This window comes from Natator depressus, chromosome 3 (assembly GCF_965152275.1).
Source record: "Natator depressus isolate rNatDep1 chromosome 3, rNatDep2.hap1, whole genome shotgun sequence".
Taxonomy (NCBI): Eukaryota; Metazoa; Chordata; order Testudines; family Cheloniidae; genus Natator; species Natator depressus.
Window position 1 is genome coordinate 174,704,797 of NC_134236.1, and position 18,228 is coordinate 174,723,024.

Here is an 18,228-nt window from a genome sequence, read left to right on the forward strand (position 1 = left end):
GAATCCAAACCAGAACACCAAATGCGAACCTCCTAAAACACTTGGAAAGTTCAGAATCAGCTCAGAATTTCCAGATCCACAGATCAGGCCCATTTCTAAGAAAAGTAGCCAGCTGATTCATTAATGTAATGTACCTTCCAGTTTTAGCTCTATTTCTCACTGTGCACTGATGACGTGAACTACTCTATCTAGAATTGTGTGACAAGCTTCAGTGCCTGAAAATATCAGTAATACAAAGTGCTGACACAGTACACTGTAATGACCATTAAAATAATAAATAATAATGAAGTGTATGGATCTCTCAACAATCATGATAAATCTAGGTTATAAAGGCCAAGTTCAGCCTGAATGTCTTAAGATATGGGTTTGTATATGTATTTAAAATACATAATGTTAAAATGTTTACTAAAATTATTAATAGTTTTTTCAGAATTATATAAATTTACTGCACTGAGGCTAATTTATCAGCTGTGTTATCTCTACTAACAAAATAACAGTTCTGCTTATGAGATTAGTCATGCCCTTCTTTTGCTCTACAGGTACGTGCTGTACCTCATGGGATTCCATTGAATGCCATGGAAACACTTCAAACGGTGTGTCCAGACTGTGGGGAGGTTAATTTATAACACTCTTCGGTCAACAGTTTTTTGATTTTCTGTTACACAAAATAAATGTCAATTGTCCTTACTTCCACATTATTCACTTAGAAATTTTTCCTAAAATATCTATTCCTGTATAGTCAGTATCATTAGGTAGGTTAATTATGTAATTTCAGTTAAGTGAAATAAGGGGACATATTAGTTAGTCAATTCTTAATCATCAAAATTTTAATGATATCAGCATTATTTAATTTGCATGCAGAAAAGTTCACACTGAAAAATTCAACTACATATGTGAACGTCAGTAACATCTTTCTTTAGTACCACTGATTTGATTTTCTCCACTTTCTTCCATGACATAAGAATGGCCATACGGTCAGACCAATGGTCCATATAGCCCAGTATCCTGTCTCCGACAGTGGCCAGTACCAGAGCGTCAGGGTGAGTGTACGGAACAGGGCAGCTGGAGTGATTCACCCCTGCCCTCCCTTCCCAGCTTCTGACAGTCAGAGGTTTAGGGTCACCCTGAGCATGACGACATGTAACAAAAAAAGCCACCATTGTTTTGGTTCATTCATATAAACTGCCTGTGTGATTAGACATTTCTAACATCCCTGTATATCTGAGCACCTTGCACTGGTCTTGCTTTGCTATGCTGATTTTAGTGGTTATTGTAAGAGTGAGAAGTTATTTTAGAGGAGATTAATGTTTTTTGAACTGGATACCAGTATCTATTAGGAACAGGGACAGGTCCTAACATTGATATTTGTGTCATATTTGTGAATGAATCAGATACATTGAGGTTCAGATATATTTTTGTTTGTCCTCCCAAGACTATTTCAGTACCTTGCCACCCCCATTCATTCCAACAGTACTCTTTACCACTAGCCACAAGTACCGTCCTAAGTTGTGGAGATTCTCCCTCCAACCAAAGAGGACTGGGTCAAGCTCCTTCTGAAATCAATCAGTGCTGCTCCTTGTTTTGGTTAGCGGGGGACTGACTACGGGGGGCGGGGGAATCAAAATCTGTGTCCTGAGTTTCCAGACTGGAAGAGGCTGAGAGTGAAGCAAAGACAACACTCTTTTTCAGCCCATGTGCCACCTATTGCTCACAACAAACCAGAAACTCCACTGAGTACACGTCACTGTGCTCCTGCTGACTGCTCCATTTTCACACAGACCATCACAGCCAGGAGCCAAATGCCTGGGTGTTGTTTCAGGGAGGAATTCAACGTCTTGAGCTCCTGAAGTGTCTGCCCAGTGAGCTACTTGCAGATCTCAAGCTAAACAAGGTTAAAAAAAAACCCGTGCAAAATAAACAGCACATCATCTGTTGTGCTGACCGGTCTGCGTCCATAGTATGTATCCCAAGAGGCATTGTGGTCGTGCTGCTGCTGCTTCCTTTTTTTTGTTTTTTGTTTTTGTTTTAAACTCATAGTTAGCTTTACGAATACATAAGGACTGAAAGACCTTTGTTTAAAACAACCCCCAAAAAAGGATAGAGGGTGGACATGGATAAATTTGGTGAGTTACTGGCTAGGGCTATCAGAGTACTTCTGCAGTAGCGCTATACATGCATTACTTCACTATGAACACAGATTATGGAAGACCTAATAGGTCAAAGATGCTATGAAGACATTAACAATTAGGGTACGGGAAGTACTTTTGATTAAATCATTATTTTTATGCTAATTTCATGGATGATTCTTAACAAGTATGTTACAGATGTAAGTGACATCATCATCAGAAATCAAAATGCAGGAGTATTTAAGGCTCAGACTGTATCAAGCTGGTAAGATATTTTAAAAGCTGCTGATGAATTGTTTGTATAAAATTATACTGTGAAGTGAATGCAGAAATGTGAGTTATAATATCTCTATTGGCAAGGAAGATAACTGTACAGTATCAATTATCCAGGCTAGTAATTTGCGGTTCATGGGAAGGGAATTTATTACACTAAAGGAAGCATCTAGTCCTGAATTCTGGTACCATACCACTATTCAGGACGAGATTGTGTCCTTTAATTTAAGGAATTATGCTCCTGGGTGTAAAATAAATAAATAAATAAATAATCATAACATCTGCATGTTGGTCCCCAAATGTACATGTGGCCCTCACCTGTGAGGAGTCTTAGCAAAGAGCAGTTATACATGAATAATACAGTACAGTTTTTGCTGACTGCATATATGTGTGTGTTTGTGTTTCCAGATATGCTGAGAACTCTGGAAAAAAAATCTGAATTGAAATTGGGATAGTAGTACATAAAATATATTTATCTCAACTGAATTGCTTTTTGGCCTAGAGAGTACAATATAATTAATCTTGGCCACATGTGACATACTATTTTTCTTCCTTTTAATTTTTTAAAATATACAATATGTCTTTCAGCATTAGAAAGCTGTTCACTGGTTGAAAACTGCCTAGTTGTGAGGCATCATGGTCAGTTGTATTGAATGTGGGGCAAGGAGTAAGGGTTAAAATTTTCAAAAGCACCTAAATCATTTAAGAGCCTATGCCTTATTTTCAAAAGACTCCTCCTCACTCCTATTGAAAGTCAGTAGGACTTAGGTTCCTAAGTGACTTTGGTGGTGTTGAAAATTTTACTCCAGGAATTCTTCCATTCTAATCTTGGTTGTGCCAATTCTTCTGCTGAGAGGTCTTAACCTCTCTGCCTCATTTTCCCTTACTCTATCAAATGTGCGTGGTATTGACTTACCTGACAGAAGTCTTCTGAGGATTAGCTAAAATACTTACAACATTTTGATGTATGTCATTACAAAATTGCTAGATAATGTTTGGCACTATTAAAGAACTGTTTTTTCTTTGAGTGCTTGCTCATGTCCATTCCATGCTAGATGTGTGCACACCATGTGCACAATTGCCATAGATTTTCCAGTGGTATCCATAGGGCATAGTGGTATCAGTGGTATCCGTAGGGCCAGCTTTAGCACCCTCAGTTCCTTCTTACCACCCATGACAGTTGCTGGAACTATCCTTCTTGCTATGGCAAGGCTTTTCTTTCCCACTGGTTGGACTTTCTCGGTCATATTCTGTATAGTTATCATAGTTAGTGTATATAGTTTTTAGAGTTAGTGTATATAGTAGTGATAGTATTTGTCCTTGTTGACAAGGGACTTTTCACCCCCAGGGCTGGGCATGCCCCGGTCCCCAGGCTTTAAGCTGTATGCCTCTTGCCGCAAGCCGGTGGCAGTTAGTTACCTGCACACTAGCTGTCTAACATGTCTGAGGGAGTCTTACCTCAGAGAGGTACCAGAATTGCAGGGACTTCATACCCTGTACCAAGAAGGACAGGGATATTCAACTGAAAGCCATTCTTTTGGAGGCAGGCCTCAGACCAGCCTCGGAGTTGAGCTGCTCCAAATCAGTGTTGAGTATTTCGGCATTTGTGTGGAGTGCTCCCCCGGCACCGTGTTCTTCCCAGAACCGTTCTCCATCCCCAGTGCCAAGGAAGAAACATAAGAAACAGCGCACCGAGAAAGGGCGTTCTTCAGTGCCGAAGAGAGACAAGCAGGGAAGGACTGGTGTGGTGAGACCCATGTCGGGTCACTTGTCCTCTCCTGAGCCACTGATGGCTCCACAGACTCCGCCTAGAGTGCCGAGTCCAGTAGGGGACCTGCCACCTACTCCCGGGAGCAGCTGTGGGGCCAGATGGTTGCTGGCCCCCTCAACACTGGAGGCCTTTTAGGCAGCGAAGGATCTGCTGTCTTTCCCAATCCTGCTGACCCCTCAAGGACCCTCGCCAGCTAACATTACCGAATTAGAAAGGAACAAGGTCCAGCAGGCCTCTTCCGGTGCAGGCCTTCTCCTCATTGTCCCTGGATGAGGCGGTTGTAGGCCCTAATACCCTGCTCCCTCAAGACGACTTCCTGGCCCACCAGGACCTCCTGAAAAGAGTCACGGATAACTTGGGTCTGGAGATGAAAGAGCTTAAGGAGTCGGTGCACAGCCTGATTGACATCCTGGCTGCTGCTGCTCCCTCCAGAGTAGCCTTACCCATAAATGAAACAGTGTTAGGGCCCATTAAGATACTGTGGAAGACCCCTTCTTCTCTGCTCCCCCACCTCAAAGAGGGCAGAGAAGAAATACTATATTCCAGCAAGCGGTTTTGACTATCTTTACTCACACCCTCCCCCAGGATCTCCAGTTGTGTTGGTGGTGAATGAGTGGGAAAGATGGGGCAGTTGAGTGTTAACGTCAAAAATAAAGACGCTAAGAGACTGGACCTGTTTGGATGGAAGGTTTATTCAATGGGCAGTCTCCAACTATGTATCTCCAACCAGCAGGCTCTACTGGGGAGGTACGATTTTAATCTCTGGGACTCCCTGTCCAAATTTAAAGACTCCCATCCACAGGAATCGAGGCTGGAATTTGTGGCCATCTTAGAGGAGGGCAAAACTGTGTCCAGGATCTCCCTTCAGGCGACACTGAATGCGGCCGACTCAGCAGCCAGGACTGTGGCATCAGCAGTCACCATGAGGTGCTGTTTGTGGCTGCAATTGTCTGGCCTTCCTCAAAAGGTTCACTAGTCTGTCCAGGACCACCCTTTTGAGGGCTCCTCCTTGTTTTCTGATCAGACAGACTCAAAGCTCCATGGTCTCAAGGACAAAAGTTACACTTCATTCCTTAGGCCTTTACATACTACTAGCCTCCAGGAAGCATTCCAGACCCCAGCAACATCCCAGGTTCATGGCATCTCCAAGGTAGGAGCCCTACAAAAAAAAGGGAAAAGGTTATAAAAAAATGACAACCCCTCCCACCTACCTCTGCCTCCCAGTTGGGCTCTCAAAGATATTCCAGTGGGTCCAGGCAGGCCTTCTGAAGGTATGTCTGACTGCATTATACCAGTCTCAGCACTGGATCCATCCCCTCTTTTGTTTTTGGACCACCTGTTGCCCTCCAGCCCAGTGTGGTCATAGACCGTTGGGTACTGAGTACAGTAACAGTCAGTTACACCCTTCAGTTTTCATCCAACCCCCTGTCCCTCTTCAGGGACCCTTCTCACAAGCAGCTTCTCATCTAAGAGATGCAAGCCCTCCTATGTGTGAGTGTCGTGGAGGAGGTTCTTTGAGACTTGAGAGGGAAGGGGTTTTACACCCAATGTTTCCTAATCCCAAAGGCCCATGGGGGCAGGGGCAGGGGGAGGCTACAACCCATCCTGGGCCTGTGTTGCCTCAACAAATATCTCAAGAAACTGAGGTTTCGTATGGTCTCTTTGGTCCATCATTTCCTCTCTGGATCGAGGAGACTGGTACGCCACCCTTGACTTAAAGGACGCCTATTTCCACATCTCTATCTTCCGCGGTCATAGAAAATTTCTCAGGTTCGTAGTGGAACAACGCAACTACCAATTCACTGCTCTTCCCTCCGGTCTATCGGCAGCCCCCTGGGTCTTCACAAAGTGTATGGCGGTGGTGGCAGCCTTCCTCAGGCATTGAGGTGTGCAACTTTACCCATACCTCGACAACTGGCTGATCAAAGGTCAGTTGCAGGCTCAGGTGCGGCACTGCATCAGCACAGTACCAGGCCACCTTCCAGATGCTGCGTCTGTTGATAAATGAGCAGAAGTCAGCCCTGATCCTGGTTCAGAGAATAGAGTTCATCGGGGCAGTGCTCGATTCAAACCAGGCCAATGCCTGCCTACTGGAAGCCTGTTTCCAAGCTATGTCGAACCTGAGTTCCAAGGTCACAATCCACTCACTAGTGACTGCTCGGGTCTGCCTCAAGCTGCTGGATCACATGGTGGCATGGTGCAGCATGCAAGGCTAGACTCAGACTCTTTCAGTTGTGGACGGCTTAAGTCTACTCCCTAAGCCTCCTGGACTGGATACTCACGATTCCGCTTCCGGTCCTCACTTCGCTGACCTGGTGGAGAGATTCAGGATCTGTAATGAAAGGGGTACCCTTTGCTGCCCCTCATACGTTGGTAACCTTAGTCTCAGATGCGTCAGACCTGGGGTGGGGAGCTCACTTTGGCAGTCTCAGGACTTGGGGCCTCTGTTCCCAGACAGAACTCTCCCTGCATATGAATGTTAGGGAACTCAGGGCGATATGCTTGGCTTGCCAGGTCTTTATTCCCCAGATCTCAGGCATAGCGGTGCAGCTCTTGACAGACAACACAGCATCAGTGTTTTGTATCAAAAAGCAGGGAGGGACTCTCACAGGTCAGTGTATACGAAGCTGTGATTCTCCTTACTGTCCTCTGGCGTGGAGTGGTAGGGGTAAGGATGCAGCGCATGATGCTATGTGGAATGTTAGGGAGATGTAGGGGTCTGCTAAACTGGAGTTCTCCATTAACTGAAAAGGGAGGCGAGCCTGTGATTATTGGACCTGAAGATCAACAAGAGTGTGCAGTATCTGTGTTTGCTGCCTGAGAAGCCCCATAATGTCCTGGTGCATCTCTTGCTCAGACTCTTGAGCCTTTCTCCTGTTGGATCTTTCCTTCTTTATGCTGCCTGCCATATTTGTCCTCTGTTCACAGTCTGATGCAGCACAGATTTGCAGGATCTCACTGGTCATGTTGTCCCTTGTCCACACAGTCCAGCAGCTGCAAATAAAACACACAGATATATCATTGGATTTACAATCACGACAGAAAGGGAAAAATAAATTCCTTTCCTTATTTCAAGAAAAATTTTAAATCAGACATGCTTATTGATACTTCCACTTTGGAGCATCTCTGCACAACACCATTCTCCAGCACCAGCCATGGTGAATATGGCCTTCCAGAGGAGGTCGGGGAAAATGAGGAGGGAATTTTTCAGTTGCATGAAACAATGAAATTTTGGCCCTTATTTCCATGGGTAAAGAACATAAGAACAGCCATACTGGGTTAGACCAATGGTCCATCTAGCCCACTAGCCTATCTTCTGACAGTGGTCAATGCCAGATTTATATGGTGGTATTATGATATTTACCATCTTATTATCTATCCCTTTCCTAATGGTTCCTAACATTCTGTTACGTTTTTTGACTGATGCTGCATGTTGAGTGGATGTTTTCAGAGAACTATCCACAGTGACTCCAAGATCTCTTTCTTGAGTGGTAACAGTTAATTTTAGGCCCCATGATTTTGTATGATTTATTGTGATTTCATTTTCCAGTGTGCATTACTTTGCATTTATCAACATTGAATTTCACCTGCCATTTTGTTGCCCAGTCATCCAGTTTTGTGAGATCCCTTTGTAATTCTTTGCAGTCTGCTTTGGACTTAACTATCTTGAGTAATTTTGTATCATCTCCAACTTGGCCACCTCACTGTTTACCCCTTTTTCCAGATCATTTCTGAGTATGTTGGACAGCATTGGTCCCAGTACGGACCCCTGAGGGACACTACTGTTTACCTGTATCCATTCTGAAAGCTGACCATTTAGTCTTAGCCTTTGTTTCCTGTCTTTTAACCAGTTACTGATCCATGAGAGGACCTTCCCTCTTATTCCAAGACTGCTTACTTTGCTTAAGAGCCTTTGGTGAGGGACCTTATCAAAGGCTTTCTGAAAGTCCAAGTATAATATATCCACTGGATCACCCTTGTTCACATGTTTTTGACCCCCTCAGAGAAATCTAATGGATTGGAGAGGCATGATTTCCCTTTACAAAAGCTGTTTTGACTTCCCCAACAAATTGTGTACAAGAACAGGGCAGTGGCACTGAGCACTGGCACCTTTGTCCACATGTGGTGGTGGTGATTTTAGCTGATATCTGACTCCTGAGGGTAATAAAGGCACAGAGAGCCCAGCTGTTGCTGGCATCCTGAAGCCAGCCAGTTCCATATGCCACTAGCCTATTTATTACAATAGTGCCTGTCTAAGTCACTGTGGCATGGTGTAAGGAAAATATTCTACCTTGTAGGAAGCAGTAAGACTGCCTCCCTAGAAACCTTTGTGAGAGGACTGCAGAGTTTCATTGAGAATTTTTGGGAGGATACAAGGGACATCCCTATGTACTGTGACAAAGTTCCTCCTCTGCCTTGGTGGGTTCTGCTCTTTCTGGCGGATTTGCTCGCCTCAGAGGTTTATGGAAGTCCTCAGTTTGGCTCCTTTTGTTAGTGGCACAAACCTGCCATTCACTCGGCTAACCTCATCACTGGCCAGCATGGGGAAAAGGAGGAGAACAATCCCCGCAGTCTCTGCTGGCCCACCTAATGGGTCGGGGGACAGGCCAGAGACCTTCTCCTCTGGTGGGACCGACAGTCCAGATCAACTCCTCTTATATCAAATAGGGAGTTGGGGGGATGGGGGCAACCCGGGCCCGCCCTCTACTCTGGGTTCCAGCCCAGGGCCCTGTGGATTGCAGCTGTCTATAGTGTCTCCTGTAACAGCTGCGTGACAGCTACAACTCCCTGGGCTACTTCCCCATGGCCTCCTCCCAACACCTTCTTTGTCCTCACCACAGGACCTCCCTCCTGATGTCTGATAATGCTTGTACTTCTCAACTTCTTGTGCACCTCTTGCTCCCAGCTCCTCGCAGGCACCTCACTAACTGAAGTCCTTTTTAAAACCAGGTGCCCTGATTAGCCTGTCTGTCCTAATTGATTCTGGTAGCTTCTTAATTGGCTCCAGGTGTCCTAATTAGCCTGCCTTAATTGGTTCCAGCAACTTCCTGATTATTCTGGAACAGCCCGTTATCTTACTCAGGGCAAAGGGATCTGCTTAATCTGGGGCTCATATAACTACCTTCTATCACTCTCCTGTTGCCATTTGGCCTGACCCTGTCACAGTACATAAACAAACTGCTCTGCATGGCTCCACCTCCTCTATCCAACCCTTCAGGGGAAAGGAAAGCAGATAACAACTCTACCTCTGTTTGTTGTACCACTACCTCACCTTGTATGAGTAGAACAGTGAAAAGTCAACACCTGTGTACTGATAACTTGGGGTTGGGCTGGTTGCCATCTTTACATTTAAACAGTGTAGGGAAATCCATGCACACACTTACCCAAGATTCCTTCCGCTTCACCAGGCTTGTCCAGGCTTCATCGGACTGGCTAGATTGTGGTGGAGTCTCAAACAGGACCTGTCTCGTTGCATAGCTTGAACCTCTGCCATGTGTTTCTCTCCTCATCCTCCTCTTCTTCCTCCATGCTGTTCACAGCAGAGGGCTCCTTGGAGGTATCCATGGTGGTCTGTGGGGTGCTTGTGGGGTGTCTGCCAAGTATAGCATGCAGCATTATAAAAGCGGCAGGTCTGTGGCTCGGCACCAGACCAATTCTTGTCCTCCCTGTTCTTAAGGTAAGCCTGAAGCAGTTTGCATTCATGCAGGACTGCTGCTTAACCCTGACCTACCTGGTTGCCTGCTTCTCCTGGACAATCTTTTCATAGATGTCCACATCTACAGCTGGTCCATAGCTGTTCCTGCACCTCCTGTCTACTCCATGCAGGAGTACATCTAGTCCATGGAGCCAGCATGGTCAGCTGGGCAGTTGCACACAACAAGGGAGGGCTGCTAGATATGAACGCCAAGTTGGGCAATCAGGAAAAGGCATTTCAAAGGTACACTGAGGTTTTAAAAGGGGGTGGGGTGGCTTCTGGTCTCCATGACTCCTGCACAGCAGAGTTCGCAATTGTGACCAAATCGATCACTGTTGGGCATTATGGGACAGCTGCTGGAGGGCTGTTAAGGTCAGTATAGTGACTCAATATCTACACTCACACTGTGTCAACCTCAGTAGGTTGACCATGGCTCAACACTGTTTGAGGAGGTGATGTTACTGCATTGCTGTAATGGAGGGCTTTCATTGGCTGGAGACAAATTTGAGCATACACACATGCCCAAAGAGAGCAACACAAGATGACTTATATTGACCTACCTTTGTAGTATAGACCAGGCCAGACTGACATAAACTAAACTGAAAAAAGGCACTGTTATTCTGGAATAAATGTGTCCACACAGGGAGTTGTAATGGTATAATAACTGTAGTGGCCTAAATTCACACCGTAGTTTATACTGATATAACTTTCCTGTGCAGACAAGCCCTTAGGGTAGGCACATGCAATTGATAGCTAGAAATTATTTACATTCATTAGGATGTAAATACACACAGCTTAGCTATATCTGTGCATTACCACAATTGCTTGCGAAACAGAGCTAGCACATACACACCCCAGAGATAATCTTTTAGGTTCCAAACCTTGAAGATGCTAAGCATCTCCTGTGAACACTCTTAAACACTCAGCTCCTCTTGGGATGGGCTCCTTCATGTGGTATGTCTGGCCATAGGATGATACATTCTGGTTGTTTCAGATTGCCATTTATTTTGTATAAGACTTCATTCCTTGTCAAGATTTCAAACCTGGTCTTTTAGATATCAATCAAAAGCACATTTTCCATCCTGTCCTCATTTACATTTATCTAATGCTTAAGGTCATTTGTGATCATTTGAGTGTATTTCAGCATATGGAATCAGTGAATAATAGATTTCAGCTCCATGCTGTGAAGAAAGATTGTGTTTTTACAAGACATAATGTTTACTGGGTGTTAATAATCGCTAATTAATAAACATATCTAGACTCCTAAAATGTTGCATTTTAAGGTATAAAAATGTCAAGTGTTTATCTTATTGAGTGCAATAACATTTTCTGCCTTCTCTATATAAAATAATTAAATTATAAAAATAAGTGACGTATTGTACCAAATGCAAATATACTTTATTTAAAGTTTAGATGTAAATTCTCAGTAAAGTCTTTTCTATGGTTAACACACCAGTTTTATAAAATAGTCTATATTATAACAAATACAAATGTGGCATTCTACTTCTCATAGATAATGCCTATTTTTCATTTCTTCTATATTAATCAAGCTCAGTTTCTCCTTTCAGTATGAATTCTAAACTCTGCTTAGGTGCTAGCACAAGAGTAGTGAATGGATGAGTCCTTCAACTCCATGATGTATTAAGAAGATACTTAATTAAGATACTTGCTACTGTCTCAAAGCTACAAGGAAACCTGAAAGAGTAGATGGAATGGCTTCAGTACTATAACCACTTTTTGGACTTTCCCACCTCATAGAATGTTAGCCATTTAAGGCTAGACTGGCAAATGCACAAGAAAATATACTGTACTACAGGGAACAATCTACTAGTGGCATTGGGACATGGACTTAGATAACACACTGTACACTTCTTTATTTATTTATTTAGACTCATACAAAATATAAAACAAGCACCCATCCAATTCTCTGGAACTCTTGAGAACTCTGTTATACTTTATGACAATAGATATTAAGGTAAACAATTTACTCCAGGGGTAACTGGTCTACTGTACAGTTATGTATTTATTTTTAGTGTCTAGAAGGGTAGTCAGGATTCCTTGCTAATTCTTATTGGTGATATGTAATAATAATGCCACTAAATTACTAAGTGCTAATAGATAGTTGCAAGAGTTGGACAAATTATTCATGCTGCATAATGTATTTGATTACTTTAACCCTTTGTCCTATACCCAAATTATCCATGAACTGAGTTAGGTATGCTCTAGAACTTAACATATGAATTATAACGATTGTAGGTGTTATAATATCAACAATTAGTAGTTCTAATAATCCATTTTAGAATTTTGCACTGCTGCCCATCACCATAGTATCTGAGCACATTCTTCATTAATTAGATTGGCAATAGCAAAGCCTGTAGTGGACTTCAGGAAGTCTCTGGCTCTTCTTCTTTTTCACATTACAGAAAGCTCTGCCTGAGGTAGGGTTTTGGGTTTGGAGGTAAGTGGAGAGCAGTTGTTGCAAATGTTATTCTATTTATGGTGGAAAAGCTTTATCAAAGAGGAAGATTTGTATTGTTTTCTAAAGATTGACAGACTCTGGATTGCTCTAATTTCCTGTGGAAATTTGTTTTATAGGCAGAGTCTCCTGATGGAGATGGGTGAATCAGTTCATAAAAGAAAAATCTTATTACTATTATGTATTTATTTATTATTTATGGTAACATCTATGAACCCCATCATGTACCGGGGAATCATTGTGGTAGGTACTACACAAACACATAACAAAGAGGAAGTCCTCTTCCTCAAAGAGTTTACAGTCTAAGAAAAGAGGCAATAAGTTGACACAACAGAAGGACAATGGAAGCACACATGCTTACACACACCTGAATCTTTACTTGGGTTGGATAATACAATACTATATGTTAGTTATATATTTGTATTAGTGTGTAGGAATTGCAGTCAGGGATCAGGGCTTCATTGTGCTAGATTCTGTACAAATAAGTGACAAAAAGACAGTCCTTCCCACAAAGAGCTTACAGTTTAAGTGCGTATCTTTCTTCTAAGACTCTGTGTGTTTTACTCATGTGCGGAACAGTAGGAAAATGTCTGCAGATGAACAACTGAGGCAAACAGCTTATGTGACTTATTCAAGGGCACACAGCATGTCAGTAGTGGAGCTGGGAATAAAACCCAGAACTCCTGATTCTATGCTTTAACTGCTAGGCCACACATCCCTCAGTCCACTCCCCACACGTCTTTTCTTCCATAACTTGTCTTTCGCCCCTAGACTGCCAACATGACAGTGCTTTTCTTTTCCCACAGTGGTTGTCAAATAACCCAGCTTCCCAAACTCTCTTCTTCCCTATGACCATCTCATAGGCTTTATCTACCAGAGAATCTTTATTGATAGGGTGACCATATTTCCCTATGCTGACTATGGGACACCTGGTAAAATTACTCAGATTCAAGTGAGTTCAACAGCAATCAGTCAGAACTATGCAGTCCAAATATTCAAATTAACATCAAATTGATTGAGCCCCTGTTAAAAAGAAATACTGCATAGCTGGATTCTTTTTATTTACGTTCCTATCTTTAAGACTTTAGGGTCCAGACAGAGAGGGGTGACACACGCACCCTTACCTCCCACATACTCACTGGGAGAAGCGACATACACTCACTCCCGTATACCTCTCTCCCACGGGGGGTGACCGACTGACCTGCCCCTTCCTGCCCGGCGCTCTGCACCCTTCATGCCTGGCTGGGCCCCTGGGATGGACCCGCCTCTCCTGGTACCTGGTGCTGGGTCTTCCCGAGGCAACAGGTGGGCGGGTGGCATGCAGGGTCACATGCCCCCTCCCGCCCCGATTTCTGCCAGGGTTCACACCAGAATGTGGCCAGCAGCAGCCTTTTGGCACTGTGCAGGAGGGAAGGGATGGGAGCTGCTTCCAGCCACAGGGGAAGAGGAGGCAGGGAAGGGATGACCTGGGCCATGTCTTTGCAGAACTCATCTCTTCTCTCTCACCCCCTCCCACCCCCCCTGCAATCCCTGTGGCTGGAAGCAGCTTGTCTCTTCCTGCCTGTGCAGTGTCAAAAGGCAGCTAACACCTCCAGGCTGCTGCTGGCCACCTACATAACCCAGCCACCTCCTGTCTGCCCCATGTTACAGTGTGGGCAGGAAGGGGTTAAGCCCTAACAATGCATTGTGCACCAGGGCCCAGGGAATCTGACTGCAGGGGCTTCAGCAAACCCGGCCAGAGAAGTGGCTCAGCAGGGGAAGGTGTCTAGGGAATGGAGCAGCCCCGGCGCTCCCTGGGGGCTCCACCCAGAGCAGTGGGGAGGGGGGCACGAAGAGGGTGCTAAACCCCTGACCAGGAGGCTGCTGTGGAACCTGCAGGTTTGGGGTGGGAACAGGCTGGAAATCACTTCCCAACAGTCCAGAACGTAGCGGCTTCCCCGTGCCTGCGCTGTTCGGGGCTTTGGCACACGCAGGGCTTGGCTTCTCCTGGCCAGCGGCCCAGGCCAGAGGGTCTTGGGTGTTCCCAGGGGCACCAGCCCAGCCAGAGGCAGTGGGGGAAGCAAGGAGCCTGCCAGCCAAGCTGTTGGTGAACTCAGCGCTCTGACCAGAGGCTGGTTCTCCACACAGCGCTGGGAGTGGGACGTGCCCGCCGGGGGTGGGGTGGGGATTTGGAGGAGCAGTGCGGCTGTGGGGGAGGGCAAAGAGGCAAAGCAGGGAGAGGACAGTGAGAGGCGGAGCACATAAAGGGCCGATGGGTGGACAGCAGAAGTGACACATAACCAGCTGCTGCCTGGCACCTGTCTGCCCTTGCCAGCCACTGCAGCTCACAGCACTCAGCCGGTGCTGGCCTGAAGCTGGATGGGAACAGGGCCCTGCTGGCCGAGAGCCAACACGCAGCAGGGGCTGTGCTGATGGACCAGCAGGGGGAGCGGCTGCCCTGTGCGTTGCATCTTTGCCCTGCCACTAGCCTTGCACACCCACTCCCGACGTCGGCCCTTGGATCTCCCCCCTTACCGCTGGTGGGCGGGCAGCTGGCGAGCAGGGATCCAGCCAGCAGCAGGACCTACCAGTACTGATGGAAGGAGACAGAAAATATGGGACAATTTGCCTGTTTTTAAGAAAACTCAGGACACCCGCAGGAGGGCTTAAATATGGTACTGTCCCTTTAAAAATGGGACATCTCGTCACCCTATTTATTGAAAATCTGACTGCAACCATGTTGCAGGGGCCTGACTGCTATCAGAGTCAAATCTTGCAGCCTGTGGGTTGCACAGTGCATCCTGAAGTGCCCAGCCTCAAGATATGTGGAATTTGGATGTATGGTGGCAACAACAGATGATTTCTAAACTGCTTGGCCTCTGTCAGGATCTTCAGATGCTTGGAAGGGTTTTTGGTGGAGATGTCTACTGGAGGATTGAAGATTATGGATAGGGAGGGGCCCACACATGGGATTAGGTTAGGACTGGATTTCTGGGCATGCTGTAGGTATTAAACCAGTTGCTTTTTTGGAGCAGGGAAGGAATTTTCTTCTTCTTGCCAAACTGGAGATAGTGGTGTGACATTTTCACCTTCTTCACAGCATCCTGGAGGGTCAGTAGGCTGTGTTAGTAATATTGTACTTCTCACAACTGCATATGGTCCAGTGTGCAGTTAAATAAGTGGCCAGTTCCTAGATAAACCCAAGACTGGGAACAGGAATGGGCTGAAGATGGAACATCTCTTAGGGATTCTGCATGGGGAGGGGGTGGGCCTGAATGTCTGGTACAGGAAGGAGCCCTCTTTGCCCTCATCCTGCGTATGAGGGAAGGGTGATGGTAAGTTTCAGTGACAGTGCTTGAACCTCAATGGGTCATTTGGGGCTAAGTAAAGTCTCTACCCCTTAAGGAAGGCAGATCCACTCTAGTCAGTCCTTGCTAGATGTTTTACCCAGTTGTATTGATTTAATAAAGTTTTAAAAGACTTATATTTTGTCTTTCTTGCTGCTGCTGTGTCCTGGTCAAAATATCTAAAGAACCAAAAAAGAGACAGACCTACAAGCCATATGCAGGAAGAAAAAAAATATATAGGGGGGAAGGAAAAAAATAGCACAAGCACTTTCTGCAACTATAGGAGGAACTCTGTAAGGCCATATTTATATTGTGTGTACTACAGCTGTATGTAGCACTGTAGCATAGACTCTTCCTATAATGATGGAAGAGTTTTTCCATTGCTGTAGGTAATCTACCTCCCCGAATGGCAGTAGCTAGGTTGACAAAAGAATCTTCCATCAACCTATATGTGTGTACTTAAAGGGTTGGGTCACTATAGCTATGTGGCTTGGGACGTGAAAAAATTTTCACACCCTTGAGAGCCATAGCTATGTCAGCCTAACTTTTCAGCATAGGCCATGCCTGAATCAAGATTTTTGATTGTGTTAAGTCAAATTCCTGGTGATGTATCACGCTGGTCTTCTCTTGGACCATGCAAGCTATGTCTTTAGTATACTTTCAGTTTGCATAGTCCTTTGGTATTTTGTCAGGCTGGAGAGGCAGAGTAGCTGCAGGCAGCCGATATAAGAAAGCTGATGCCTTTCTTTGAAGGAATTTAAGATAAAGTGTGGCTGACAGTTTTTTGTATAAAGTTATGTTTCTATGGTATTCACATCTGTTTTCAATAAACATGAACTAAAATTAACTCATAGGACTAGACAGTTCTTCCTCACAGGATACAAAATTGCCTTCTGTGCTTTGTATCATTGGTATAATGCTTTACACCTTGCTGAGTTCATAAGCCTGAAGAGGATAGTGTGTCTGTTCTCAAATGGACAGAGCAGTCCTGACAAGGATGTTATAATGCTGCTGTATTTCTATTTTTTGTTTTTGTTTTTAAAGAAGAATAGGAAATGTTTTGTTTTGGAATAAATCATGCTCTTGGCAAGTCCATAAAGTACAGCAGAGAGGTCTTTCTATTTCTTTATCTCTCCTACCCCCAATGTGGCACTGAGTTTACCAAGTGAGAAGTTAGAATTTAGTGAGGGCTGTTATTCCTGCTCTTGTTGATGGATTTCCATCCTTTTTAGCTGTCATACACTGGACATAGCCTCTTCTTGGCTCCCATTAGTAACCATATTCCCATCTTCTCTATGTATCATGGTGCTGCGCTGATAGATGGTCAACGGATTAGTTTTCCCTGTTTTCAACATGCTGCTCCTCTTCAACAGTGCTCCCAACTAAACAAATCTAGAGACATGAGAAAAATGGGGCAGGCTTTAAATTTTGACAAAATGCCATTAGGGACATACAGAAGAATCTTGCACGAGGAATAGAGCGGTGTTTTAACCTTTGGATATGTCATTAGTGTGATCATTACTCAAATACTGTGTCCAGTTCTGAATTATACTCTTTAAAAAGGATTATTGAAAAACTCAAAAGGGTTCAGAAAAGAGACACAAGAATGATTCAAGGTCTAGAAACATCTTACAGTGAGAGACTTAAGGATCTTCAATTTATTCAGCTAATCAAACAGAAGGTTAAGAGATAACTTGATCAGGATCCATAAGTATCTGCATAAGGAGAAGATTTCTAATAGAAGCAGAAGAAAATATGGAAATTGAAGCTAGACAAATTCAAATGTTAAATAAGGTACAGATTTTTATCAGTAAAAGTAATTAACTTTTGGAAGAATTTATCAAGGGCTGTGGTGGATTCTCAAACACTTGAAGTCTTTAAATCAAAACTGGATATATTTCTAAAAGATATGCCCTAGTTTACTCAGAAGCTCTGGGCTTCTTGCAGGAATTACTAAGTGAAATTCTATGGCATGTGGTAAGCAGGAAGTCAGACAAGATGGTCTGGAAGAAAGGAAAGGAAAGGAAAGAAAGAAAAGAAGAAAGGAAAGCAGCAGAATACGGACCCTGCACTTCAAAAAAGCAGACTCTGACTCTCTCAGGGGACTGATTGGCAGGATCCCCTGGGAGAATAACATGAAGGGGAAAGTAGTCTAGGAGAGCTGGCTGTATTTTAAAGAATCCTTATTGAGGTTACAGGAACAAAGTATCCCGATGTGTAGAAAGAATAGTAAATATGGCAGGCGACCAGCTTGGCTTAACAGTGAAATCCTTGCTGATCTTAAACACAAAAAAGAAGCTTACAAAAAGTGGAAGATTGGACAAATGACCAGGGAGGAAATATAAAAATATTGCTCAGGCATGCAGGAGTGAAATCAGGAAGGCCGAATCACACTTGGAGTTGCAGCTAGCAAGGGATGTTAAGAGTAACAAGAATGATTTCTTCAGGTATGTTAGCAACAAGAAGAAGGTCAAAGAAAGTGTGGGCCCCTTACTGAATGGTGGAGGAAACCAAGTGACAGAGGATGTGGAAAAAGCAAATGTACTCAATGCTTTTTTTGC

At 44.3% G+C, this 18,228-nt stretch overlaps 1 protein-coding gene across 1 annotated transcript in view; it reads left to right on the forward strand.

Annotated features, from left to right (window-relative positions):
* CAMKMT (calmodulin-lysine N-methyltransferase) overlaps positions 1-18,228 on the forward strand; it is a 333,428-nt gene that overhangs the window by 280,007 nt on the left and 35,193 nt on the right. The window contains exon 7 of the mRNA XM_074949369.1: positions 2,325-2,391. Coding sequence (XP_074805470.1) covers positions 2,325-2,391 — 67 coding nt within the window. The remainder of the gene's footprint in view (positions 1-2,324; positions 2,392-18,228) is intronic.